At 39.6% G+C, this 27,558-nt stretch overlaps 4 protein-coding genes across 4 annotated transcripts; 2 read left to right on the top strand and 2 right to left on the bottom strand.

Moving 5' to 3' along the window:
- Positions 1-597: 597 nt before the first annotated feature.
- On the bottom strand, positions 598-6,815 carry LOC119068504. Its single transcript, XM_037172115.1, has 2 exons — positions 4,043-6,815; positions 598-2,027 (listed from the first exon to the last, which is right to left on the bottom strand). The coding sequence occupies exon 1, from the start codon at positions 5,031-5,033 to the stop codon at positions 4,089-4,091; it is 945 nt and encodes a 314-aa protein (XP_037028010.1). The 5' UTR covers positions 5,034-6,815; the 3' UTR covers positions 598-2,027; positions 4,043-4,088.
- A 6,208-nt stretch (positions 6,816-13,023) lies between these two features.
- LOC119067826 (protein ELYS) lies at positions 13,024-21,582 on the top strand. Its single transcript, XM_037170998.1, has 12 exons — positions 13,024-13,214; positions 13,295-13,439; positions 13,498-13,922; positions 13,997-14,189; positions 14,252-14,369; positions 14,430-14,784; positions 14,851-15,041; positions 15,115-15,451; positions 15,516-16,111; positions 16,172-18,754; positions 18,821-21,042; positions 21,106-21,582. The coding sequence occupies exons 1-12, from the start codon at positions 13,121-13,123 to the stop codon at positions 21,461-21,463; spliced, it is 7,617 nt and encodes a 2,538-aa protein (XP_037026893.1). The 5' UTR covers positions 13,024-13,120; the 3' UTR covers positions 21,464-21,582.
- Positions 21,583-24,282: 2,700 nt separating this feature from the next.
- LOC119068034 (probable glutamine--tRNA ligase) lies at positions 24,283-26,920 on the top strand. Its single transcript, XM_037171400.1, has 3 exons — positions 24,283-24,468; positions 24,541-25,742; positions 25,795-26,920. Exons 1-3 carry the CDS (start codon positions 24,409-24,411, stop codon positions 26,861-26,863), a joined length of 2,331 nt encoding a protein of 776 aa, XP_037027295.1. The 5' UTR covers positions 24,283-24,408; the 3' UTR covers positions 26,864-26,920.
- LOC119068656 lies at positions 26,867-27,472 on the bottom strand. The gene is made up of 2 exons (XM_037172336.1): positions 27,190-27,472; positions 26,867-27,132 (listed from the first exon to the last, which is right to left on the bottom strand). The coding sequence occupies exons 1-2, from the start codon at positions 27,390-27,392 to the stop codon at positions 26,940-26,942; spliced, it is 396 nt and encodes a 131-aa protein (XP_037028231.1). The 5' UTR covers positions 27,393-27,472; the 3' UTR covers positions 26,867-26,939.
- Between the last annotated feature and the right edge of the window lie 86 nt (positions 27,473-27,558).

Raw genomic sequence — 27,558 nt, forward strand, 5'->3', positions numbered from 1 at the left:
AAATCATTTTGTTTTTGATTTGGTGGTGGTTTGATTTGGTGGCGCGGAAATAAAGAAAAAAGTCCTTGTTATCGCTTCCTTACTTCAGATTATAATTCGCAACTTGACTGTTATTGTGGTCGGTACATACCCACTTCAAGCATGAGTGGAACTCTAAAAAGAGTACTGAAACTGGACAGTGTATCAAACAAATTTTGGCACTGTAAAAAAAGAATCATAAAACTTAGTGACATATTTCTGGCCAAGACATTATTTAAATCAATTTTTTGCCATGAAACCATGATGGCTCGTTTTTGGTCAAATGTAGAAAAATGTTGAACAGAACCAGATCTACATTTTTCTCCATTTGGTCAAAAATAAGCCATCATGGCTTCATGGTGAAAAATCGTTTTAAAGAATGTCTTTGCCAGAAATATGCCACTAAGTTTTATGATTCGAAAAGTTTTTCATACGAAATGGTACTCATTTGACAGCTGTCACTTAAAACACTTTTGCTTGAAGTGCTTTGACTTGATCCAATCAGAGAGAATTTCTTTTTAACCCAAGGTTTTCAATGGCACTGATCAAAAATGCATTTACAACTATGGAGTTGTCGTATCCTTCATTTCCTCTATCCAATTATTCGAATCCTGATAGGTGGAATAAGAATGCGATGCTTTGTGGTTGACACAAAATATTTATTTTATTTAGTAAAATTCAGTAAACACTTCTATGCACGACCCGAAATCACTTTTCAAACACCTGATTGTCCAATATATATACTTGTTCAGAATATCTCTCTCAACTATTCAACCTTTCCAGCCGATGGACAAAATACTTCTGACTTTCTATGTTCATTGCAATCGACCGTTCGGTACGATTGATATTCCACAATTTTTCTATTTTGCGTTATCAGCAAATTGATGCGAGTGCAATTGCACGTCACATCCGTCCAACCTCGATTCCGATTTCGTGGACGTTTCATACATTTCCCACGACATACGATTCCGAATATTTCAGCGTCGCGGAATGTCGCTGATCTAGCAACTTGCGGAACGTATTTTCAGCCATTCGGCATGAGGGGTACCACAATACTCCCTCCTCAGAAAAAGAAAAATAAGATCATCGTTCAAGTCGGAAAAAAGCTTTCTCTCGCAAACCCTCTCTTCAAACTTTTTAACCTTTGTCACACCGTTCTGAGCCATTTGCTCATACGACCAAGCCTTTGGAAAAGTGATTTCGCGTTTTCACATTAATTCTTAACCTAAACAATCAAAAAGAAACTTGAAATGACCAAACAGGCCCTAACTACGACCCCAAATGAAACCCCAAATATAATTGTAACAGTCTAAGTGACTATAAAAATCAAAAACATTTTAAATGACTATAAAAATCAGAAATTTTCACCCCCAACCCTACTCTAAAATCCTCAACCATCGAAAGACTCCCAGATATTTTACTCATTCATACATTTACTTCATTCATTTCGACGTTGTCCCTGGATCGTGCCAATTTGTGCATCCGCTGTATTCCCTCCGTGGCACTCCGGAATATTGTGCTTCGGCATCGTATGTACCATACGATACCCGCCCCCATAATGAAAATGACTGAAACGATGGCCATCAACGACCAAATTGACCAACCATGACTCTCGATTTTGTTGAACTGTATCTTGTTTTGTCTCACTACTTGCTCTCTCTTCCAGTCGTCTTCGATCCTCAACTTGTCAATTTATCGGTTCGACCCAGGTCCGTCCAACAGCCATTGCTCATTCCGCTAGGGCTGTCTTGGTGCAATATTCATAGTGTTCGTTGTCTCGACTCATTTCTCGTGCGTTTCAATCCGTCTCAGGAGCAACAGTTTCGTCTACCCGCTCATCCAGTTTATACAAGGCCTGCCGAAACAGTGACTGTCCATGGTTACGACCGTCGATGTTAGTGACTGTCCATTGACTGTCGGTGTTGGTGACTGTCCATGGTTAAAACTGTCGATGTTTGTGACTGTGTAAGTCAGTGATTGACCATGTTGTTCAAAGATTGTCAATGTTTCTAAAATAAAATCAAAAATATATAAAGCAAGAATTTTCAAAAAAAAATTATAGTGACACTGCGACAGCGAGTGGCCGTTTTGCTGTAACTACGAAATATATCATTTACATTATCATTTCCCCATTGTAATTAATCGGATACCCAATGCATTTTCACCCAAGCGTAAAGATAAAGTAACTATCTCTAAAATCACGTCATCATCATTGAGGTTTTAAGCATTCGTCTTTTTCTCACTCGTGGCCTGGCCACATTCATTCACAGTATGCTATAGGTCTCACCTTTCATAAAAAAATGCCTTCATATCATCAACTTCAATCATCATTCAACCCGCGTAATTCATTCATTCATAAAATTTATCTAAACGCAAATATTCATTTTCCCAAACAAATGCATTTTCCTATGCCCAAATCAAAGATTTCATATATGATTCAATCGTCCATCCATTCATCATTTACAACAAATAATATCGAGCTCAACAAATTTCAACCCGATACGAGACAAAACAGAACTTCAAATCGAAATCTGCAAAAATGAAAGTCGGATCAACAACCTCAACGCCAAAACATGGCAAGATAAAATTCTGCCAAACATAAACTTTTTCAATCCAAAATAACAAAAAGCAATTTCATCTTGCAATTACTGAGGGAACAAAAAGTAAAATCAAAACTCGAATCTAACTAAATCAAATTCAAACATATAAAATCAACAACTTGAAAAATACAACTAAACATGAATTTCGACCACAATGAACCCGATGTATCAACATTATTTTCCCAACGGCCTTTTCCACAAGCTGTTCGTATCAACGGAACATCCTTGAATTTGTCATATTCTCATATTTAGTAACGGCTATCATGTCATGTTTCTTCGCGCCACTATTCTCAGCCCAGTCTCATGTGTTCTGACAACAGTTTCATCATTTTCATACCTTTGCCAGTTCAGCTCAGCGGGTTAACCCAATTAAATTCAAACTCCATTTCTTCCACTTCTACTTTTTCGTCGTTTTACCAACATTTGTTTTCCAATGCTCATTCGTGTCCAACGTTTACAGTTCATATTTGCCATACGTCCATACGTAAGTACGTTCATCGACCCTTTCAACAATTTTCATCATCGATCATTACCTTACTTAGCAAGTACGTTTTTAACTTGCTATCGTAAGTACGTTCATCGACCGTTTCAACAATTTTTATCATGGATCATTATCCTGCGGCAGCGAGTACCTTTTTACTTTGCTATCGTAGGTACGTTAACCGATCCTTCCACCAACAATTTTCATTATGGATCATTACCCTACGGCAACAAGTACGTTTTCATCTTGCTATCGTAGGTACGTTAACCGATCCTTCCACCAACAATTTTCATTATGGATCATTACCCTACGGCAACAAGTACGTTTTCACCTTGCTATCGTAGGTACGTTAACCGATCCTTCCACCAACAATTTTCATTATGGATCATTACCCTACGGCAACAAGTACGTTTTCACCTTGCTATCGTAGGTACGTTAACCGATCCTTCCACCAACAATTTTCATTATGGATCATTACCCTACGGCAACAAGTACGTTTTCACCTTGCTATCGTAGGTACGTTAACCGATCCTTCCACCAACAATTTTCATTATGGATCATTACCCTACGGCAACAAGTACGTTTTCACCTTGCTATCGTAGGTACGTTAACCGATCCTTCCACCAACAATTTTCATTATGGATCATTACCCTACGGCAACAAGTACGTTTTCACCTTGCTATCGTAGGTACGTTAACCGATCCTTCCACCAACAATTTTCATTATGGATCATTACCCTACGGCAACAAGTACGTTTTCACCTTGCTATCGTAGGTACGTTAACCGATCCTTCGAACAATATCAATTTGTACCCAGAGCGCTATTGTCTCTGATGTTTCATTTCTATTTTACTAGCAACCAAAACCAAAACCGTTTCAACGAATGAGTGAGAAAACAAATTTTGAACGACAACATACTAACTCACCGTCTTTTTCACACTCACCCTTCATTTTCATCCGAGTCAATTTATATAAGCTCAGGCCCGTCACTCACAATTTTTGATCGTCAGTTATTTTACGTTTGCACCCTCTGAAGTTGTGTTTCTCTCCCCCACAGCGACGACATAGAAGTCTCCTCGGACATGTTCTAGCAACATGCCCCTTTTCGTTGCAAATATAGCATTCTTTCGCGATTTTCATAGTTTCACGTGTAGTCTCGCTTTCGCATGATCCTTCCTTAACAACATTCAATTTGTTCCCATTGCGCAACGAGTATATTTCAGCTAGCATTGACTTCAAATCGTGACGCAAACGCGATAATTCTTCCAAGTAGTCCTGTGTGTGACCCATGTTCTTCCAGTTGACTGTATTTGGCGCCGCTTCTGCCCGTTCTTTTTCGTTGACCTTATTTGGTATTATTTCCGCAAAATCTTTTTCATATTCCAGGGCAAGTTTCATCGTATCTTTGATGTTGTCAGGTGCTGGTCTACAGTGTAAAACCATGTGCTCGGTAATATCTGTCCTCAACAAACCCATTTTCATTGCATAAACGGCTTCTTTCTCCAACATTTTGTCGTAGAATTCAATTTCAAGCTGATTTTGGTATTCTGATTCGACTGCTTCACAACCCAATCTATAAAGAGTTTGCACTTTCAGTAAAAAGCATTCCAAGCTCTCATTCTGTGCCTGTTTGCAATTCCATAGATCTTTTTGACAGTCTTTGAATGAGTATGGTTTTTTGTATTTCGAAATCAGCAGCTTTTTTATTTGTCCATACGTCACACACTTCTCATACTTCACTTCTAGATAAGCTTCTCCAGTCAGTTTCCTTTTAATACATTCCAGGATGTTTCCTTGCTCTTCGGGTCTTCCTATCTCCAACGCAATTTCACATCCTTTTAAAAACTTGTGTAAGTCCGCCTCTGTATATTTTTCACCAGGGAACGTTGGTATGATTTTGTCAGTTATTCCAATCAACTCAACAATACTTCTCATTCTTACAATATTGTTTTAGGCATTTATGCTTATACCCTAATTCGTTTCATCGACCCGAACACTTCTGAATTTCACATGTTTATCAGATACATCTTATTGTTTCGTCTCACAACTTACACGTCGTTTGTGCATGCTACATTCATCTTCTAGCCACCTCCTCAAAGTTCAACACGTTACAATTTAACCATCTTCTAAGTTTTTTCCCACTTATGTCTATCGTATCTATATAACGCAAAACTTGTCAAGAATTTCAAAATTTCATCAATTGACTTCTTATAATCGTTTTTTTTTATTTTTTTTTACAAATTGATTTTTTTATTCAATAAACCAGAATACATTGTATTTGACAAGGAAAGGTGGTCAGGCTTAGCCGTCATTCCGACCTGTAAAACCTTGTATCTTTTTAAAGTACAGATAACAAATTACAAATAAAAAATTTCTTCCAAAGGCTTTTCTGCGGAGATGGTTCCCATTATGCAACTGGCGTTGTATCGTTGTATGGCCATAGAAATTTTTTGTATCAGATATGATTTTGATTTTTTATCTCCGCTAATCTCTTGTAATTTTGATCCAATTTTTTCTATGAAATTTTTTGATTCTGTACTCCATGGGCCCATGGTTTCTACCGCGAAAGCTAGTAGAATATAATTATTACTAGAAGTTAAATTAGAATAATGTTTATGTTTGTTAAATGCTGCAGTATTAGCGAGTTCTCCAGCCTTTTTAGATGTTTTCGATAGATAAGAGTTGGTTCACACACGTATATTCATCACCGTTCTCATTTTCATTCTAGTTTCAATTTAAAATTCTTGTGAGACGAGTCCCCATAAAATTCACAAACGTTTCTGTCAAAGTTCACTGAGTCTCCGAGTTAAATTTTCCTTTTTATTATTAAGATTTCTTCACCGCTTTAGTTTTCCGACCTTCACATTTAAATAAACAACACACTGCCCGTCATATGCAAGCTTTATTCATGATTAATGTCATATAGAAATATGCATACGGTAACAAATTCAAGCGCGAATTCATGTTTATGTGTACTGTCTTTCTGGTTACTTTACACGTAACATTACACGTAATACACGTAACGTTCTCATATTTTGTTTTTATATGCACATCAAGAATTGCACATTATTGCACATATACACAATTTCCATCTTTCAACGATAACCTGTCACCGAAATAAGAATTGTCCGGTATTTGTACATATCTTCATTGAATTCTGCATATTTATAGGCTTTATCACATATGCGTTATGTGCGAATGTCAAAATTATTTAACCGTGGGGTTTTCACGTTGGGCGCCATTGTCGTATCCTTCATTTCCTCTATCCAATTATTCGAATCCTGATAGGTGGAATAAGAATGCGATGCTTTGTGGTTGACACAAAATATTTATTTTATTTAGTAAAATTCAGTAAACACTTCTATGCACGACCCGAAATCACTTTTCAAACACCTGATTGTCCAATATATATACTTGTTCAGAATATCTCTCTCAACTATTCAACCTTTCCAGCCGATGGACAAAATACTTCTGACTTTCTATGTTCATTGCAATCGACCGTTCGGTACGATTGATATTCCACAATTTTTCTATTTTGCGTTATCAGCAAATTGATGCGAGTGCAATTGCACTTCACATCCGTCCAACCTCGATTCCGATTTCGTGGACGTTTCATACATTTCCCACGACATACGATTCCGAATATTTCAGCGTCGCGGAATGTCGCTGATCTAGCAACTTGCGGAACGTATTTTCAGCCATTCGGCATGAGGGGTACCACAGAGTCGAAAACAACATTTATTTTAGCTCGTTGCAAGCGCAGCGCGCAGCGCTGCGCCTTAATACATGACTGTCCCGGCATCTATTACACGATGCCCGCAGGGCATCGTACTTTCTAAAAATCTAAAAAGTAGATAGGTGTGTTTTGTTGGGTGGCGAGATGGGAAAAAGTTGAGTTCGGACCTAGGTTAGGACTGAGGCTCTACCTCGGACCTAATGATTTTACGGTTGATTTCGGTAGAGCTTTTTATGCTGATTCAGGAAATGTAGGTCAAATTTTTTTTTTATGCGTCGCTTGGCCGCTAGGTGGCTTCAAAGTCGGAATTTTTGAAACGAAAAATGGCTGCCATTTCGCGTAAATACAATGGATTGTAGTGAAATTTGTGTCTAAAGGGTTTTCGAGGTCGGCGCTTCCGAATAAAAACATTTGAGAGCGGCCACATGCATGTGAGCCACCGCAAATTACCAAAAAGTGGTTTTTTGGGTGGTTTTTCTCAATTTTCTCAAAAACGGTACATAGAATTTTTATGCAGGTCTTACCGTTGATAGCCGCTTAAAATACCTATCGATTGAGGTACATATCAAAAAAATCGGCGGAAGCGTTTTTGAGAAAAGTTGGAAAATGTGTCAATTCAGTGTGCCAACTTTGATGTTGGTACGTCCACAAGATGGCGTCGTAGAGATTGGGTCTCTTCGGGACAAATGTTCAAAAATGAAAGTTGAGGGGGGTCCTAGAACAAAACTTTTATGTCCGAGGTCATTGGACCGATCTTAGATTTTAGGTCACTCGATGTTTCCAGAGCCTCAAGGTGTGGCACCAGAATTTTATTTCACAGGTGAGATCTTTGTGTCGCTTCAATTTCGTGTTTACGTAGACAATATCATCATAACGCATCGATCGAAGGAAAAGAATCCGTTTTCTAAAGTTCGGACCGGCGATAATCTAATCTATGTAAGCAGTTGATGCTGGATCATTTTCCTAAAACAATGTTTCGAAAATAAAAATTTGGATCAGTGCATGTTTACGAATTAAATTACCTGCGAAAAGATAAGGCCTATCGATTGCACAACATTTGATCATCAAACACTAAACATTTATATTAAAATATTCGATTTTCGATTCAACTTTTACAAAATTCCAATTGCATCAAAGAACCATTTTGTGGTTTGTAAACATCAACAATGTTTCTGATTGATGTACGTCAAAATGGTAGTGCTAAACGTACTAGATCAAAAGGTGTCAAAAATGGTACGCTTTTTGTGAGCGCTAAAATTTTTAAAAGTTCGTGTTCGTAACTTCACATGCAAATGGAAACTGATTTGGATTTATCGAACATTGCAAACTTTCATATGGAAAAATATCAATTTTTTTCGGTAATTTGCTGAACATCGATGTCGTGGGATTGTTGTCACGTGACGATTGTGATTGTTTTTTTTTTGCGCTATCTATTTTACTTTTAAGAAATGTTAAAGTGAAACATTTTCTTTGGGAAAAGTGAATTGATCCTTTTACAAATTTATACAGTTGACGGTTGTTCACGGTTTAACCGAATTTATTCAATTTACGCCTTTAAAAATCTTTTGCGACTTTCGAACGGATCTTAAATAAACGTTTCCCGTTATTCATTGAAAATTTAAATAGGCTAATCCAAGGTAGTACCGATGCGCTTCGGCTATTATTGTAAAACTTCTTACGAAGAAAGAGATAAAATCTTCGTGATTTTTTGGCCATTTTCGTAATATTTTGAATGTTCAGCGGAGTCATGATGTGAAAAGTCGTTAGAGGCGTAAATTATGGAGAGGGTATAATTGCTCATTCTAATACAAATAATTCACCTACCGAGATGATCGTCGTCGGGATGATAGATTGAATTTCTTATTATGTAAAATTATTAAAGGTCCTATACAAAAATTAGATTAGGAGGATTAATTTTGAATAAATGTTCAAACGCAATCTTTGATTCCAGCAGATTATACAGACTGAAGTTTTTGCACTGAGTCAGTAACACAAGAATATCCTGTAGTCTGTATAAAAGTTTTCACAAGCAATTTATCTGTCCCATAAAGGAAACCTAGGAAGATGGTTAAGCAGCTTTAGCTGCTTCGGGTGTATCTCCTTTTGAGTTTACCACAATGTTTTGATCATGAGCAGCGAGTAAGATGTATAAGAGACTAGTTGAGCGCGCAGCGCGAAGCGCTGCGCTCTTAATACATGACTTTACAACAATCTAAAAAACGATGCCCGAAGGGCATCGTCGTTTTTAAAAATCTAAAAAGTAGGTAGGAGTGTTTTTTAGGGTGGCGAGATGGGAAAAAGTCGAGTTCGGACCTAGGTTAGGACTGAGGCCGTACCTCGGACCTAATGATTTTATCATTGATTTCGGTAGTGCTTTTGATGCTGATTCAGGAAATGTGGGTCAAAATTTTTTTTTATGCATCGCTTGGCCGCTAGGTGGCTTCAAAGTCGGAATTTTTGAAAGTGAAAATAGCTGTCATTTCGCGTAAAATCAATGGATTGGCGTGAAATTTGTGTCTAAAGGGTTTTTGAGGTCGGCGCATCCAATAGAACACATTTGAGAGACGCCAGAAGCCTGTGAGCTGCCGCAAATAGCAAAAGACTGCCTTTTCTGACAGTTTTTCTCGATTTTTTCCAAAATTTGTCGATGGATTTTTTTGATATGTACATCAATCGATAGCCACTGGAAATACCTATCGATTGATGTGCATATCAAAAAAATCGTCGGAAGCGTTTTTGAGAAATGTCGAAAAATGTGCCAAAACATAGCAACAACTTCGACGTTGGTACGGCGACAAGATGGCGTCGTAGAGTTTTGGTTTCTTCGGAGAAAAGGTTCACACGAGAAAGCTGAGAGGGTCCCAGAACAAATTTTTGATGGCCGAGGTCAGTAGACCGATTTGAGATTTTAAGTCACTCGATGTTCCAAGAGTCTCAATGTGCGGCACCAAAATTTCATTTTGCAGTAGAGATCTTTATGTCACTTGGATTTTTTATACAACAATATCATTATAACGCATCGATTCTAAGACAAAAATCTATTTCCCAAAGTTTGGACCGTCAATAATCTGATCTAATCTAATGTAAACAGTTGATGCTGAATCATTTTCCTAAAAGAATTCGAAAATTTCAATCAGTGCATCTTTCGATGCATGTTTATGAATTAAATTACCTGCTTAAAGATAAGGCCTATCAATTCCACAACATTTCGTCATCAAACACTAATGTTTTATATTAAAATATTTGAGTTTTGATTCCAACTCTTACTTACAGAATTCCATTAATACAACGAACCATTTTGTAAACATTAACAATGTTTTTCATTTCGCTTTCTCAATACGTCAAAATGGCAGTACTGAACGTACTAGATCAAGAGGTGTAACAAATCGTTTGTTTTTTGTGAGCGCTAAAATTCGAAAAAGTTCATAAGTTCACATGCAACGGGATACTGATTGATTGCTTTACTGTTTTGTCATTCAATACGTTTAAGTTGACGTACACAAAATTAAAATTTCTAATTTTTAAATCTAATGTAAAAAACATCAAATTTTTACGGTAATTTGCTGTACATCGATTACATGGGATCGCTATGACGATTGCAAATTGTTTGACACCATCTATTTTATATATTGAAATATTTGCTTTGGTTCAACTGAATTCATCCTTTTACGAATTGTTATAGGAAAACAGTTTTGCCTTTAAAAATTTGGAACAAATAGATGGTTTCATGGATTGATCTAAATTTTAAATAATCTTTTGCGACGTTCGAACGGATGTTAAATAAATGGCCACGTTACCCCGTTACATGGCGAAGGAATCGCATCGGCTATTAGTGTAAAACTTCTTGAACCAATTTTCCGAAGATTAAGAATTTTCAGTCAATTTTTTAAAAGAAAGAATCATGGCCTTCGTGTGTCCATTTTCTCTTTCATTTTCAATCTTCAACGGAGTCACTATGTAAAACGTCGTTAATGGTTAGGACTCTAAATTATGGAGCGGTTATCCAAAGAAAGAAACGCGGGTGGGTGACACACTAGATCTAATGATAATTATTGCTGATTTCAATACAAATAATTTACCTACCGAGATGATTAGGGTCGCCGTGATGATGGATTGGATTTTATTTTTATGTAAGGTAAAGGTAAGGTAAAGGTCCTACCCAAAAGTAGATTATAAGTATTGAAGGATTAATTTAAACAGATTATGCAAACTGTAGTTTCTGCACTGGGTCAGTAATGCAAGAGTGTCTGCATTAAAGTTTTTCACAAACGATTTATCTAACTCATGAAGAAAACCTAGGATGATGGTTAAGCAGCTTTAGCTGCTTAAGATGTGCCTCCTTTTGAGGTTACAACTTTGTTTGGATCATCAGCAGCGAATGAGATATATAAGAGACTAGTTTGTATAAAGAGTCGAAAACAACGTTTATTTTAGCTCGTTTGTATAAAGAGTCGAAAAAAACGGTAATTTTAACTCGTTTGTATAAAGAGTCGAAAAAAAACGGTTATTTTTGCTCTATTTTATAAAGAGTCGAAAAAAAACGGTTATTTTAGCTCGTTTGTATAAAGAGTCGAAAAAAAACGGTTATTTTAGCTCGTTTGTATAAAGAGTCGAAAAAAAAACGGTTATTTTAGCTCGATTCTATAAAGAGTCGAAAAAACGGTTATTTTAGCTCGATTCTATAAAGAGTCGAAAAAACGGTTATTTTAGCTCGTTTGTATAAAGAGTCGAAAAAAACGGTTATTTTAGTTTGATTCTATAAAGAGTCGAAAAAACGGTAATTTTTGCTCGATTCTATAAAGAGTCGAAAAAAACGGTTATTTTACCGCGTTTGTATAAAGAGTCGAAAAAAACGGTTATTTTAGCTCGATTCTATAAAGAGTTGAAAAAAAAACGGTTATTTTAGTTTGATTCTATAAAGAGTCGAAAAAAACGGTAATTTTAGCTCGTTCGTATAAAAAGTCGAAAAAAACGGTTATTTTTGCTCGATTCTTCTATAAAGAGTCGAAAAAAACGGTTATTTTTGCTCTATTTTATAAAGAGTCGAAAAAACCGGTTATTTTAGCTCGTTTGTATAAAGAGTCGAAAAAAACGGTTATTTTAGCTCGTTTGTATAAAGAGTCGAAAAAAACGGTTATTTTAGCTCGATTCTATAAAGAGTCGAAAAAAACGCTTATTTTAGCTCGTTTGTATAAAGAGTCGAAAAAAACGGTTATTTTTGCTCGTTTGTATGTAAATTTTTAAACATTTTGGTTGGCGTGGGGTAATTTGGCACACGGTGCTAAAACAACGCATTTTTCAACTCGCACACAAATTTTCGATACCAAAATTTTGAAAAAGGAGTCATTAAGTCCATGACATGGCTAAAAAGCATTTGCAGTAATAAACTTGCGTGTGCGAGTTCATCTTTTGCGTAGTTTAAAAGTGAATTCTTTTTGCACCGTGTGCCAGATTTACCGATACCTTTTGGTTAGCTGATGAAATTGTCCACTAATTTGACATGTGGAACGGCATTGACAATGATATATCGACGACGAGATATTTCTAAAAGATTGAATGGAAATACAGTTACAGGTTTTAATGTTCAAAAGTATCGACATATTATACATTTCATATTTCTCCAACTTCTCTAATTTCTCCGAGTATATGAATAAATGAGAGAAGTAAGCAAAATAAGAAATGTATTATATGTCGATACTTTTGAATGTTAAAAACTGTAATGTCAACCGAATTTGTGTCAAATTTGCGTCATGCCCGGTTTACTCATACGACCACGCTGCTTATGCGTGCGCTTGACACAAATTTGGTATAAATTCTAATTTGGTTTAAATTCACTGCTTTTTTCCGGAAGCTCTCAGAGTAAAAATGCAAACTGAAGTTCTGTCTGACAATCCCATGCAAATTTTTTCGAGACACGTTTTATGAACAATCCTATTGCTTCGACCACCGACCACCGTAATTACGTGTTGTTTGAATTGAGGATATTCTTTTGCTAACTTTGCGAATAGAAACAGTTCAAACACAAATGGAACGCAAAATGTTTGATTCGGATAAAACGTAAAATTTCAAATTTAATTTTTAACATTTTTTTGCATACATTCAGGCGTTACGAATTCGAAAATGTAGTAGATGTCATCAGCCATTTTCCATCATTTGCATCATCTGTCATCATATGTGTAATCATAGAAATGACATAACCTTTAAATGAAAAACCGATAGAGTGCAAAACAGTTGAACTTTAGCCAATGCATTCGGAAATCAACTTAATCGAGCTAAAGTAAACAAGATGCAAAATAACTTTTTGGAATTCGGCACCAGACAAAACATCAAACATGCACCATCTGTGCTGTACGGTCTGGAGAATGGTCCAGCCAAAAATGGTCAGTGAAATTACAGTTCGATAAAACTTTTTACCGCGTTTTTGCTGTGTGGAATGTAACAAAAAATCCATTCCTTGCAGAAACAGATCAAACCGACCCGGTTGATACAATCGGAGGAATATTCCGGGACGGTTCTTGTGGCTGGATTGTAGTCGGTGCGCATATTGAAATTGTTTCGTTAAAAAATGGCAACAGAATCGCTGACTATACGTTTGGTGATCGAAGGTGACTGTTTGATTTTATTCGATTTTCAGGATTCCCCGCTAAACAACATCACTTTCAGATATAGCAACACTTTCGTTGCATTCGTTGTCGAGGTACACATCGATCAAATCAACACAAACCTGCTGGCCATCGGCGTCCATTGTTCCCCGACGACCAGTTGCATCTATTTGTTTGCTGTTGATGGTTCTCGCATCATTCATGCAATCGAAATCGAAGACAAAGTGACCAGTTGCTGCTTCATAAATAGCAGAGTTTGTGCGGACAGTGCTTTGAATTCGTTCGATGGGTGCATCATCGTCGGCACGGAAACCGGCAAAATTCTAATTGTTGACTTGTTTGTGGAGAGTTGTCTCCGCGTTCTGCATGGATCGGAGTTTTACAAAAATGAGCCGAAAATATGCAAAATCATCTCAGCCACAACATTCAAAAGGGTCGAACAGTATTCCAACTCGGATGACATCGGCTTTGGAGTGCAATTGGAAGGTGAGAAACATTTTGCAGGCTAACCACCCAAATCTGCAGCAGACAGCACTTTACTTTCCCAATCATTAAAACAGATGTCACAGTGTCCGGACCAGCACTGTCAATATTATGTTTGGCACCGTTACTAATCGTGGCCGTTGGATTTGAAGATGGCAAAATGGTGCTGTACGATCTAGGTGATTTGGATGCATTTCACATAGCCCATCCGCCGGACAACGATTCACCATTGGAAAAATTAACATTTATCGAACCAGCCGATGATCCTCGGTAAATTACATTTGCAGTGCGGAGAGGTCATGTGATAAATTTCCGTTCTAACAATTTTACAGCGCTTGTGTGTACGTGTGGTCATTCCATTCGAATAGCAGGAACGCAATCGCTGTGCTGCATTCATTGACTTATGAAATGAAAATCGTTAGACCGGATGGCAACGGGTTCGTGTACAAGGTAGGTTTTGCTATTCATGGTATTGAACCGAGTATCTTGACTCTCTTGTTATTCAATCAGAACTTTGAACGATGCACACCGCGACTTACAATGCCAATTTTCGAGAAACACTCCAAACCAGTGGCCTGTCAATCGATTACGAAATACATTGTGGCTGAGGAGAATTTCTTAACGTTGTGTTTACTGTCTTGGACTTCAGCTACCGGCGCCTTCGTTTGTGTATTCGATTTGAATCAATGGTACAAACAGCAATTACCCGACGCTTGTGATTGGCGTTCTTCACCCACATTTCTAGCTATATTTCCCTTGGGCAAGCAACCCGTTTTAGATGTTTGGATGAATGGGGTCACCGTTACGCCATTCAGTTCACTTAACCGACCCGAGGAACATTTTTATCCGTCCTCTCTGAGCTTTGGTAAGTATGGAGGACTGTGAAGACGGTCGATTTGAACATCTCTCAATTGCATCCTATGCGTTTCAGATTGTATGCTGCTCACAACAAACGGTTCTGCCAAACTCCATTGGCTGGGACTACAAAATGAGGCACTAGAACATTTGAATCACAACGGTCCATATGCAATATTGGAACCGAATCGATGTTTTGCCGAAATGGTTAGGGCTTCGTTGATTCCACAGTTTACCGATTATTCGTACGACATGAATCAGTCGCTGGTAAGTTTATTGATCCACTAAAAATAGGAAACTCTCGTCCACAACGGGTAAAGCAAACTTTTCCCGTTCACAGAAATCGAAACGAGAATTTCTCCTGTCAATAGCACTCGAATACAATTGCGTCAATTTACTGAAGAGATGCGCAAATTCCTGGGCTGATGGGAGTCATCTGAGTAAAAATCCATCGGACGGAATGTCGTTGTCGACGTTAACCGATTGGATCTGGAATCGGGCCACATCCATTAAAGATTGCTGTAACGAAATGTGCATTCCACTCTTCGATCATTCGGGCAATTCCATCGAGCCACGGTCACAGAAAGTTTTGTTGAACTTTTCGCGGCAGCTGAAGCGTCTGTACCTCTTGATGGATATGATTGTAACGACACACGAGAAATATATTCCCGGTGATGGTAAGTTAAACGAAGCATTGAGTTGTGACCACAAGTTGTTACGAATATCGATTTGATTTCGCAGTGTTGGACACGTTGCAGTCGCAGCGCAATTCCATTTGTATGGCCACCGAATACCAAGACGTTTTGCAGTGGTTATTGAATGTGGGCCTATTACCTGAAGTGAGTTCTATCCAGCCGCACAAGAGTTATGCCGAATATCGTGACTCATCGTTTGACGCTTTTGAAGCCGTGCCGTATCCATACGGAACGCTGAAGAGTTACTACACAAAACAGAGACGCAAATTCTGTGAAATGGATCGCAACTTTCTGGTGCCAAAAACGAACAGCTGCCGCATATTGTACGTTGATGCATTCATCGAACATGAATGTAATTCGGCCGTTCTACGATCCGAATGGAAAAAAGAATCCGGCGATGGACTGTATCCACCAGCATCGCTGCAAACAATGCTACGTACATTATTGGTTCCGGGCGTGTCGACCGAGCGGAAGTATATGTTGTTTGTGTATTTATTCATGGATTTGAGTTCGGTGTTACGTGAGGAGCACTACGACGGTGTCATAAAGAATTTGATCAAATTTCCGGCTGTCTTTAAAATGGATCCGGGACTCATCAAAGTAACCCAAGCTTTTTGGAATCTCGACCATGGAGAATATGAGGTGAGACAGTTCAGTTCGCATTACATGAACTCAACCAAGCTCAACCAAATTTCCTTTCAGCTGGCTGTCGATGAAATAATTTCACCGCTCGCTCAGGATCAGAACATGTCAGTGTGGCAACGTGAATTGTTAATCGGAGCTCTGATTCTGAATGACCGACCGAATTTGGCACTGCGAGCCTTACACGCACCGGGGTCGCCCATTGCGGCATCGCTGGAAATTCGAACTCTTCTCGCTAACGATTTAGTGGCGGACGCCTTTCAGGTGCAGCGAATGAAACGCAATCGCGACCTACTGTTCGAATTCTTTCAAATGTGCCACGAGCAGCGAAAATGGCATTTCTTGCTGAATCTGTCGCTGAATGACAAGGAAGAGGAATGCTTGGGTGAATTTTTGCGTTCGATCGAATCGTCAATGGGTGAAAACATTCACTTCATTTATTTGTTGCGACGCTCAAAGTACATAGAAGCGGTTACGTTTATCGACGACTTGCATCACAAGAAACGATCCGGTCATCTCGATTTGGATACATCGAATACAATATTGTCAACGTATCGGTCAACGATGGCTCCGCCGATACGACAGTTCTCCGACCTGTACTACAAGCAGAGGGACAACATCAATGTTAAACTGAATTCAAAGGCCGAGTGCCCGAAGCCATTAAGTTGCCAATTATCGCAGCGCAAGTTTGATATTGGTAGTGGTGTGTATCATCAATCATTGCTGCACACTGAACAAACGAGTGTTAGTTATTGGGAAAATCAAGAGAAGAAGATGTGCGGTCTTGCGCCCAGCAACGTTCCATTCCTGTACGGACTACGTGTAAATTCGTCGCCAAACGGCAGTTTCGATGATCGTGTCTGCTATCCGGAATTATCTGTTCCAAGTCATAAACGGCGTATGAACGATTCACTCGAAAGTGCTGTTCAGGCACCAACGGCGAAGCGTCAACGATTAGAATGTTCGACTGTTAACACGACCCTCCTGACATCTTTCAAAGGAACGGGAAACCAGTCTAAATCGATTCTGTCGAAAAGCTTAGACGACTCAATCGAAATGGAAGATGACCCGGAAATGTTGCAGACGACGCTAAGCACGCCCGTCGTTCAAAGTCAAAAGAAAGTTAAGAAACCATTTTCATTGTTGGAACGCATCGGAACACCACAAAGCATTTTGAAGAGTCGCAGCAGTTATCGCGGCAAAAGTGTTTCGTCCGTTGCTTCACGGCGATCGGTAGACTCCGATGAGCGGTCCATTCGATTTAACCTACCCGATGATATCGTTGCTGTGCCGACCAGTACACCGATGCAAACAGTTATTCCGGATGTTTTCAATTTTGGTATATCACAAAGGCCATCCATTCACTCAGATCGTACCCCATCACAGTTACTGATTAACGATCAAACTACATTGCTGGCATCCAAGGACATTCCAACCAATTCCACGATCACTCCGTCAAAAACGAGTCCGGGAAGAAAACGTTTACGATCAATTTCACCGGAAGCATCATCTCGTACTCCAACTTGTGTTGATGTTACTGTTGAGAGATCCTACGAACCGCAATCACGTCAACTTTTTGCTACACCCAACGAGTCCATCAATGAAGAACCCGAGGACATCGCTACAGAATCGATCAATAAACAACCCATTCGATCGACGGCAGAGCCTTGCGATCTGGAGGAGGATAGCAGTCAGGAAACAGTTGACTTAAAAATTGCAACTACTGAAAATGTGGACGAGGTTGCAGTTCACATTAAATCTTTTATAACAGGCGATAGTGCAAGCAAATGTTTTGGTCAGTCCACTGCCATGTACAGTGCTTTTACAGCACAAGCTCCAACAAATGAACAAACTAAACTGGTCGAGAGAATCATTCCCATTGAGGTTGAGCCTAGGCCACCTATTGGAAGTCAATTCGAATTTGGAGGTCCTTCATCGTTTGGAGACACAAAAGAGAAACGTAGATCAAGCATCGGACTTAACGTGTCCAACTTAAGCTTTCCATCGCAACGAAATATCTTGACCGACTCTTCCTACTATGAGTCCAGTTACGTATCCGTTTCAACCGATGGATCTCCATTTAAACAGAGAAATCTGCTAACAAGCACGCTCAATTCCAGTGATTTGACTTCTCCAAATACTACAAAGTCCTCGGTCAGTTCGAAAGGAGTTGGAAAAGCCGATGAGATTGAGACTGTTCAAATCGAAGACAGTGACGACGACAGTGATTGTGATTTATTTGAGCGCTTCGGAACGACACCAGCCGAACAAGAAATTGCAATTCAAGGTGGTGAAAAAGCTCAAATGTCATCGACCCCATTCACGTTAAAGTCCTCACCATCTGTGCAATTCGATGCGAACAGCAGCAGTTTTTCCAGTGAAATATTTCGCAAGAAGAACATCTTGACTGATAGCACGTTCAAAGAGTCGTCTTACCACAACTTGTCGATGTTGGATCGAAGCTCGATGTACAAATCAAGAAATATTCTCACCGACAGCACCTACAAGGATCAATCGGTTACAAGTTCCGAACAATCGACGTTAACTGCTGCACATAAAACAATTGAGGAAATTGGAAACTCGGTGGTTTCCGAAAAGGGAAATGACAGCAAGCCAATTTTGATTGATATAACGGAACGAAAGGTAAGTTTTTGCAGTGCGCCCCTTCATTCATTCAAGCTCTGACAGATTCCATTTCCATTTTCACAGACCAAAGATTCCACAAGCCCAGACTTCAACGACGAATATTCGAACGACATTTACGATTTATCCAGTGAAGCCGATGTGGGTCTACAAGATGATGATTACGATGTGGATGACTACGAAAGCGAATCAGAAGATGACGTTATCGATATTTCCAGCGGAACGGAGGATGTTCCTGATCCACCAATTAAGTCAAAAGGGCAAAACACCTCGGCTGGTCAATTTAGTCTTCCTCCCTGTAACACAATCGGCAAAAAGGATCGCTTTGTTGAGGCCAACGTTCCGGCGGATGTCTTCAAAAGTACGATACCAATGGATGAGTCCAAATGCAGCGATGTGTCATTTATGACAGCGTCCGAAAATTCGGTGAAACATTTAACCGAGCTGAAGACTGCATCCTTACATCCGGAAGAAAATGATAGTTCACTGAAAGACGTTGCCTTAGATACTCCTGTGCCACATGATTTTGATAACGCGGAGGAGAAACTTGAGAAAGACCTACCATCAGATGACTTCATTGGAGTCTTGGACGTCAATAAGTACGGCGGTACACAATTAGGTCAGAATCAAGTCACCATCACTTATGAACTACAAGAAAATCTGCTGGATGACAACGAGATCAATGCAGATGGTATGGGATTTACAATGGACTATGGTGCTCAAAATGATCTTGTGAGCAGTGATTTGAACAACGCACTATTACTCCCGGAGTCCTTCATGCAAACCGAACCAGCAGTAAATGTAAGTGACACGGTCTCGGAAGTAATTGGCGAGACGGAAGGCACTCAAAATTTAAACGATGCAGTGATAGACAGTCAGGATACGATTACAGCCGTGCCAGAGACACAGTGCGCCGTAATTGAAGAGAAAAGTTCTGACGATAAAATTACAACTTCCGGTGATACTTTGATCCAATCACAGGAAGTGTCGGTGGCATCTGAACTCATTTCCACTACTTGTGATTTGAACGCAGGAATTATTGTGGATACTATTACGTTCCCGGATACACTAGCGACAAGCGAACTGCCATCAGAAACAAATTCCGAAGTTATCGCACACGATCAAAATGTAACGAAAGTAACCACTGGATATTTGGCGGATGTGTCCGATGTGGACGCAACTGAAGTGACATCCGGAATATTGAACGAAGCCATTCTTTGCGATCAAACAGAAACAGTAGTTGAACCGATGGAAGTTGCAGCAGTTGATCAGGATATGATCGGTCAAAATATTGAGGAAGATGCTCAAACGCAGGTCACAGAAAGAGGTGATGAATTAGTATCGAATAAAGATGGGATACTGCAACGTCCAGAAGACGTACAAGATACACAAGCACAATTTACGGAAGAAGGATTAGTCTTGAATATTGATGAGATACTCGAAAGCGCCGTGGTCCCAGAAATACAGCAAATTGTCGAAGAAAACGTTCAATCGCAGGAGAATGATGGTGTATTGGTTCCGGAAACAGAGAAAAGGGACGAAGAAAATGGTCAGCAACACATTGATGATGTCTTTTCACAAACACCGTCAACTTCTGCCGATGCGTTGAAAAAATCAGCTGAATCAAAAATTGGACTGCGGGATACGCCGAAAAGACGATTACGTTCGAATTCAGAAACCGTTGAAACTCCTCCCGTAAAATTGACTAGAAAGCGATCATCATCGTCAATGTTATCGGCAGCATCGACTCCAAACGAATCAGTTGCTTCACCGGCAACACGCATTACAAGGGCCAAATCGGAAACGAAATCGGTGTCAAATCAACCAGTTAGGGCGCGTGGTGCAAGAGCAAGCTCGGAAATCAAAGCAACAAGAAGTGAAGAACATCCACCGCTGTCTATGATGGATTCGATGGAGTCCGATGGCGTTGATACAATAACGAAAAAAGTGAAACGTGCAGCGGGTCGCAATGTTAGCTCTCCAGTCAATACACCTGAAGGAAGTTCACTTCGTGTAACACGTTCACGAACACGAAGCATTGCAGAAGATGACGATAATGTTTCGGTTGTATCAGAAGTTAGTCAGCGAAGTACCAGAAGTGCTACAAGTAAAACTGGGCGGAGCACACGCAGCACTCGTGGTAAAAGTAATGTTGCCGTTGATGAAGGTGAGGATGACGGTAGTTCGACATCGAAAAAAACTCGTGCGAAGCCTCTAATTCTTCCAAGCATTAGTGAAGACTTAATTCAAGAGGAAACAGCCGACAGCCAGTATGAGGATGACAGAAGGTAAGGATCTGCGCTCTTCACGTACCCGAACATTTAAAAATGGAAATTATTTTCATTCAATAGATTGACGCGTCGTCAAAAGAAATTCATGGCCGAAGTAGCTGAAAGATCTAAACTGATGGTTGCTCCCCCAACCATGCCTGTTTCTCGCAAGCGTACACGTAGAAACTCCAACGCTGATGCTGATGACGATGACATAAGCGACACAGCAAGTGTGGCCTCATCCAAAACCAATGCATCAGCAAGATCCCGAAAATCTGCCGAATCCTTGACACCGGTGCGACAATCGAAGCGACTATTAGAGAAAGAGGGATCGGTGGATAAGAAAAGCATTGCGAGTATTGATTCGGATACAGAATCGGTGGTTTCAGCTGTAAGATCAACCAGGAGCCGACGTAGATCTACCTCGTCGAAGAAATAAAAATGGAGAAGCGAGACGGTAGTCTCGAGCAATTGAATTTGATTAGTTTTTAATATTTTTTTTTTTGTTTTAATATTTTTCGTTTATTCAAAAATTGCTTTGTCAATAAAGCTGCAGTTTCCTTGAAGTTTATGATTTGAAAACATCTGCAAAATTTCTTCGATTTCCGATCAAGACTAGGATGTCGTACAAGGATTCTGTGAAATTTCTGCAAACTTTCTGCAGGTCACTGGACAAAATCATATTTGTAAGATACTGGTGTAGTATAGGGTGATAGGGTGCTCATGGAATGGTAAAGTTTTCTTTGGTATTTTTATACAAAATTTCTATAAACCAGAAAATTGTGTAAATTGTGAGGGCGAACACAAATGAACCAAGCATTGGTGAATTTTTGCCTTTGATTTTTCTTTTTAATGTCTGACTCCTGGCTGAACGCAGTAAGGTTGAGAGTGAACTTCAGAGGACATATTTTGTAAAAATTATTACAGACCCGATTTTCGTTGTAGAAAATAGAGTGAGCTTGAATATAATGGGCAAAAGAACTTCTCTAGTGAAACCAGTGCCAGATTTGTTAAAATTTTCAACAAAAAAAATCTTTAAAAATTAAGAAATTTCTGGGAAAATCTACGAAAATGAAGAAAAATTCTTTGGAAAATTCAAGAAAATGTGGAAAAATGTTTACCCAAAAACAGTCTCTGGACGAAAGAAACATTACTATTGAGTAGAGTTAATACCAGGGCCTATTTTACGGAAACATGTTTCTCAAGCTTTTGAAAGTTTCCAAAATGTTTCTGAAAAGTTTCTTAAAGTTTCTAGAAAAGTTTCCTTAAGAAACTTTAAGAAACATTTTGGAAACTTTCAAAAACTTGAGAAACATGTTTCCGTAAAATAGGCCCTGATTAATACCCTAACAATGTAGCTCTAAAATGGGATACGCATGTTGGAGATCGAGATCTCCACTCGGACAGAGTATAGACTGATCCCTTTCCCGACCAAAAATTCGCTCAGAAATGCAAATACAACCATTTCTACAAATCATGACATTGGCATTAGAATGTCATGTGAGGTATGACCGAATGGGTAATATCGGAGAGAATCTAGGACAGGTACACTATCCGATATCTTAAAAAAAGTGCTCGGGAGATCATGTTTTTCAAGGCCAAAAGTTTAGTAAAATGAAATCAAAATAAAATGATCGAGTCTGGTTATACAATTCGTAACTTTTAAGGTGACATACTGTTACGACTTCTAAAATTTACGAGAATCTGCGCCGAGTGTGTTGTTTTGCAGATGTTCTTAGACCGACATGCTACATGTACGATTCATACATCGACTCGGATCGACAAAATTCACACGAAGACGAAATATTTCATCTTAGCATAGTAGTAGACAATAAAATTGCGAGTCATTCATACAGTATGAACATAATGAATCGCATTGTAGATTCGAAGAAAATTTTTGAAAATGGGTCCGGAATTGCTATAGTGGTAGGCTTCAAATATTCAGGCGAAAACTCTTTTTCAAAATCGGTTCAGCATTGCTAAAGTTATCAAGGGTTTTACACAATGAAACCATACATTCATAGGGGTTACATACAGTTCTGTATTTTAATGGCATTTCATACATTTCATCTTGAATTAAACTACCGATAAGGAAAGTTTCGTGTACCGCCACAACAATTGTATGCGTGGGTTGGTTTGCCTTACAGATACAACAATACAAATACAATGGCAACGGCTCTATCCACTTGCCTTATACGAAAAACTTTATTCGTTCGGGCTACAATCCGCGGAATTGCCTAAAATATACAACAGATACGTAATAGTAATTTATGCAACTAGTTGCGAAAAGAGGTTATCGCTTCGCTCGTTTGATAACATCACATCTAGTGACGAAAAAAAACCTCGTTTCGCAACGTGTTGCATACAACGCTTTATGCAACCAGCTGCGAAAAGTGAACTTTCGAAATGCAAACTTACCACAAATTTGTTTACGACAAAAATTCGAATTTTTTAAATTACTTTAATAATAGAAGCCCGACCTGTCAAGTAATGAGTCACAGTCATTATGCATACGTCACCCAAATCAGGCATGAGAAAGTTCACCTTTCGCAGTGCCATTGCATAAATAACTATTTCATGCTAGATGCGTCGAAAACCGTATTTTTCATGTTTGCCCTCGCTCCGCTGGTGCAGAAAACTTGGATATAGTGCTGAAAAAATCAACGTCACAACACCTGTAACACGACATACTATTACATGACTAACTAGTGATAAAAAGATGACAAGTTGAATTTTTGTTGATCCGAGGCGTAACAGAGGTCAATAAACAAACTAAAACGAGATATTTCATTTTTATCCCAAGTTATGTTATGGATTTTTCATGCTGAGGGAGTCGAAAGTTGTAGTGCTTGAAACATGAAAAGTATAGGTTTTCGACGCGTGTAGCATGTAAAATCCATTACATAGTTTTCGTATGTCTATGGACATCAGCAACCACAGACACTGAGCTATCGGTCTGCAAATCAATGAAAGTATAAACCAGGTATGGTCTATTCATACAAACCGGAGGACATAGCGATTTCATATAAACAAACTCATCTCTCATGAGAGGTGAGTTTCTTTATATGAAATCGCTATGTCCTCCGCTCCACACAAAGTTTGACATTCGACCATACCTTGTGTTGACGTTCATTGCTGCAAATCAACTAAAAAATTGAAATATTTTTTTTTGAAATTTTGAACACTCACCGCAAAAAAAAACGTCCACACTGAACGCATCCTCGTTGAGCAAAAAGTAGAACGTCAACATCCGTCACCCGCCTCTCTCTGTTCTATTCAATACATCACACGGTCAACACCAAAATTAGAAGAAAAAACAAAAAGTTACCACGTTAGCTGGTTGATGCAATTTTAGCTAAGCACATCAATCGAAATACTCATAAAATGGCCAACACCGCGGATCTAATCCCAAAATTTGTGGCTCTGGGAATGAGCGAACAGAAGGTCAGTGATGATTGTGAATTTAAATTTTCAGTGGGCAGCACTACAACCGGCAATTTATTGTTTTGAAATTAGGCCATCGAAACGATAAAAAATGCAAATTTAACAAAGCATTTGGAAGCGGCACTGAACGAATGTAAAGGTGTCCAACTGGCGGATGGAGTTGGTATGCTACTCTACCATTTGGCCACCAAAATTAAACCACAAATCGTCCAAAATGGCCTACCAATTTTGGTTAAGTTGATTGTTGACAAGAAGTTGGACACAACTGTTCGAATAGATGTTGCCCTGGATTTCGTTCTGAGTCGGGGCCAATCGAAGGAAGCTATTAACATTGCTGAACTGGAGACAGCTTGTGGGGTTGGCGTTGTCGTAACACCGGAACAGATTGAATCGGCCGTCGATGAGGTTATCAAAGCCAATAAGCCCGCCATCATAGAGCAACGATATCGCTTTAATGTTGGGAAAATAATGCAAGAAATTCGTACGAAATTGCCATGGGCCGACGGTAAACATGTTAAGAGCGAAATTGAAGTGCAGCTATTTGATTTGTTGGGCGAAAAAACTGCTGCTGATCTGGCTCCACCGCCGAAAGTCGAAAAGAAACCGAAGGAGAAGAAAGAGCAGGCGAAAGAGACTGCATCGGCAGCGGAAAGCTCTTCCGTTAAAGATGGTGCGCATTCCATAGCAGAGCTAATGAAAAAGGTACGTTTTCATGCGCCCGGTGAAAATCACAAGACTGACGGCTATGTCGTTACTGAACATACCGAAAGACTTCTGAAACAACATCTGAAAGAAACATCCGGCATGGTACGAACTCGTTTTCCACCAGAACCGAATGGCATTTTGCACATTGGTCACGCCAAAGCAATTAACATCAATTTTGGCTATGCTGCAGCTCAAAACGGCACCTGCTACTTACGTTATGATGATACAAATCCCGAAAAGGAAGAAGAAAAATTCTTTATCGGCATCAAAGACATGGTCGAGTGGTTGGGGTACAAACCTGCGAAAATCACGCACTCATCGGATAACTTTCAGCAACTGTACGATTGGGCAGTGGTGTTAATCAAAAAGGGTTTGGCCTACGTGTGTCATCAGGGTGCCGATGAAATGAAAGGATTCAATCCGTTACCTTCGCCTTGGCGTGATCGCCCCATTGAGGAGAGTCTTCAACTTTTCGAGGATATGAAAAATGGAAAAATTGACGAGGGTCAAGCTACACTTCGTATGAAAATCACATTGGAAGAAGGAAAAATGGATCCAGTCGCTTATAGGTGAGTAGCTCGACAGGTCGGTATCGCAATCGTTCTAACATTTCCGTTGCAGAATAAAATTCGTTTCTCATCATCGCACGAAAGACGAATGGTGCATCTATCCAACCTACGACTACACACATTGCCTCTGCGACAGTATCGAAAACATTACGCACTCATTGTGCACAAAGGAGTTCCAGTCCCGTCGATCGTCCTACTACTGGTTGTGCAACGCATTGGACATTTACTGTCCCGTTCAATGGGAATATGGCCGACTGAATGTCAACTACACTGTTGTTTCGAAGCGAAAAATCGCTAAACTCATTACCGAAGGCATCGTAGAGGATTGGGACGATCCCAGATTATTTACATTGACAGCATTGCGACGACGAGGATTTCCGGCGGAAGCAATTAACAATTTCTGTGCACTCGTCGGTGTCACCGGAGCTCAGGGAGCTATTGATCCGTCCATGTTAGAAGCATCAGTTCGCGATTATTTGAATTCTACTGCGTCTCGAGTTTTGGCGGTGCTTGAACCGCTGAAAATCACCATTTCGAACTTCCCATACGACAAGCCGCAACGAATAACCGTACCGAAATTTCCGAACGATCCGACACTCGGCAGCCGTGATATCGTGTTTGATAAAGTAATTTATATCGAACAGAGCGATTTCAAAGAAGTTCCAGACAAGGGATATCGTCGATTGGCTCCCGAGCAAACCGTTGGACTTCGGCATGCCGGTTTTGTGCTGAAAGTTGACAGAGTTGTCAAAAATGATCAAGGAATCGTCACGGAACTCGTTTGCTCATGCCAAAGTACAGACACAGCTGCCAAACCGAAAGCGTTCGTGCAGTGGGTATCTCATCCCATTGAAATAGAGGTCAGACTATATGAATCGTTGTTCCGGCATAAGAATCCGGAAGATGCGAATGAAGTGCCTGGAGGATTTTTGAGTGATTGTGATCTGAACTCGTTGACCAAATTGACTTCGTACGTGGATGCGTCATTGAGCAAGTGCCAAGTCTACGAAAAATTCCAATTCGAACGGATTGGATTCTTCTCTGTTGATCCGGATTCAACCAGCAAACGCTTAGTGTTCAACCGCACTGTAACATTGAAGGAAGACTCCGGCAAGAACTAATGGTTCATCTTAATACTTTGTTATATTTGACGAAATAAAATGAAATTTTGTGGATAATTTTGGTGTTAAGATTAGACTATGACCCTGATTCCTTCGGCGTCACTGGTCCACTCGATGAAGATAGTCTGTGTTTTTTCATTGCATCCAGTACACCAGCAAAGTTTGCAGTTTTCTTTTTCGCTGATGTTTTTGGTGTTGTGTTCGGGCGTACTCTCATCGTCGGCTTGGCAACTTCATCCATAAAATCGAATTCCTTATTCTTAGTCACACTGCAAGAGATCGAAATTAAATCGTTTCACTAAATGGGTCTACGCTCTCGAACGAACGTCTCTTTTTCCGGTGTTACTGGAATCTCGGCTTCAACAGCAGTCGGTGGTGTAGGAACCGATCGTCTACCGGGGCATTTCCATTGAAGGTCGAGAATCGAACCGTTCTCAAGTTTTTGGTACATTGCCTCTAGTTCTTCTGGCGGTGGTTCGAGGTCTTCGTCATCAGCGAGACATGGAATCGACCAGTTAGATGAATTCATCCGGGAGATTCGAGAAAAAGTGTAAATAATCCAAACGTAAATAAACAATTACATGATTGGCAGCGCAGCAAGAGCGATATGTCAAAGATTTAGCTTCGGATGCGTTCAATTGGTCTATGAGAATTTGTTGCCTCTTGGGCTCCTTGGGCTCTTGAACAAAAATTGG

The sequence above is a fragment of the Bradysia coprophila genome, chromosome II (assembly GCF_014529535.1).
Source record: "Bradysia coprophila strain Holo2 chromosome II, BU_Bcop_v1, whole genome shotgun sequence".
Taxonomy (NCBI): Eukaryota; Metazoa; Arthropoda; class Insecta; order Diptera; family Sciaridae; genus Bradysia; species Bradysia coprophila.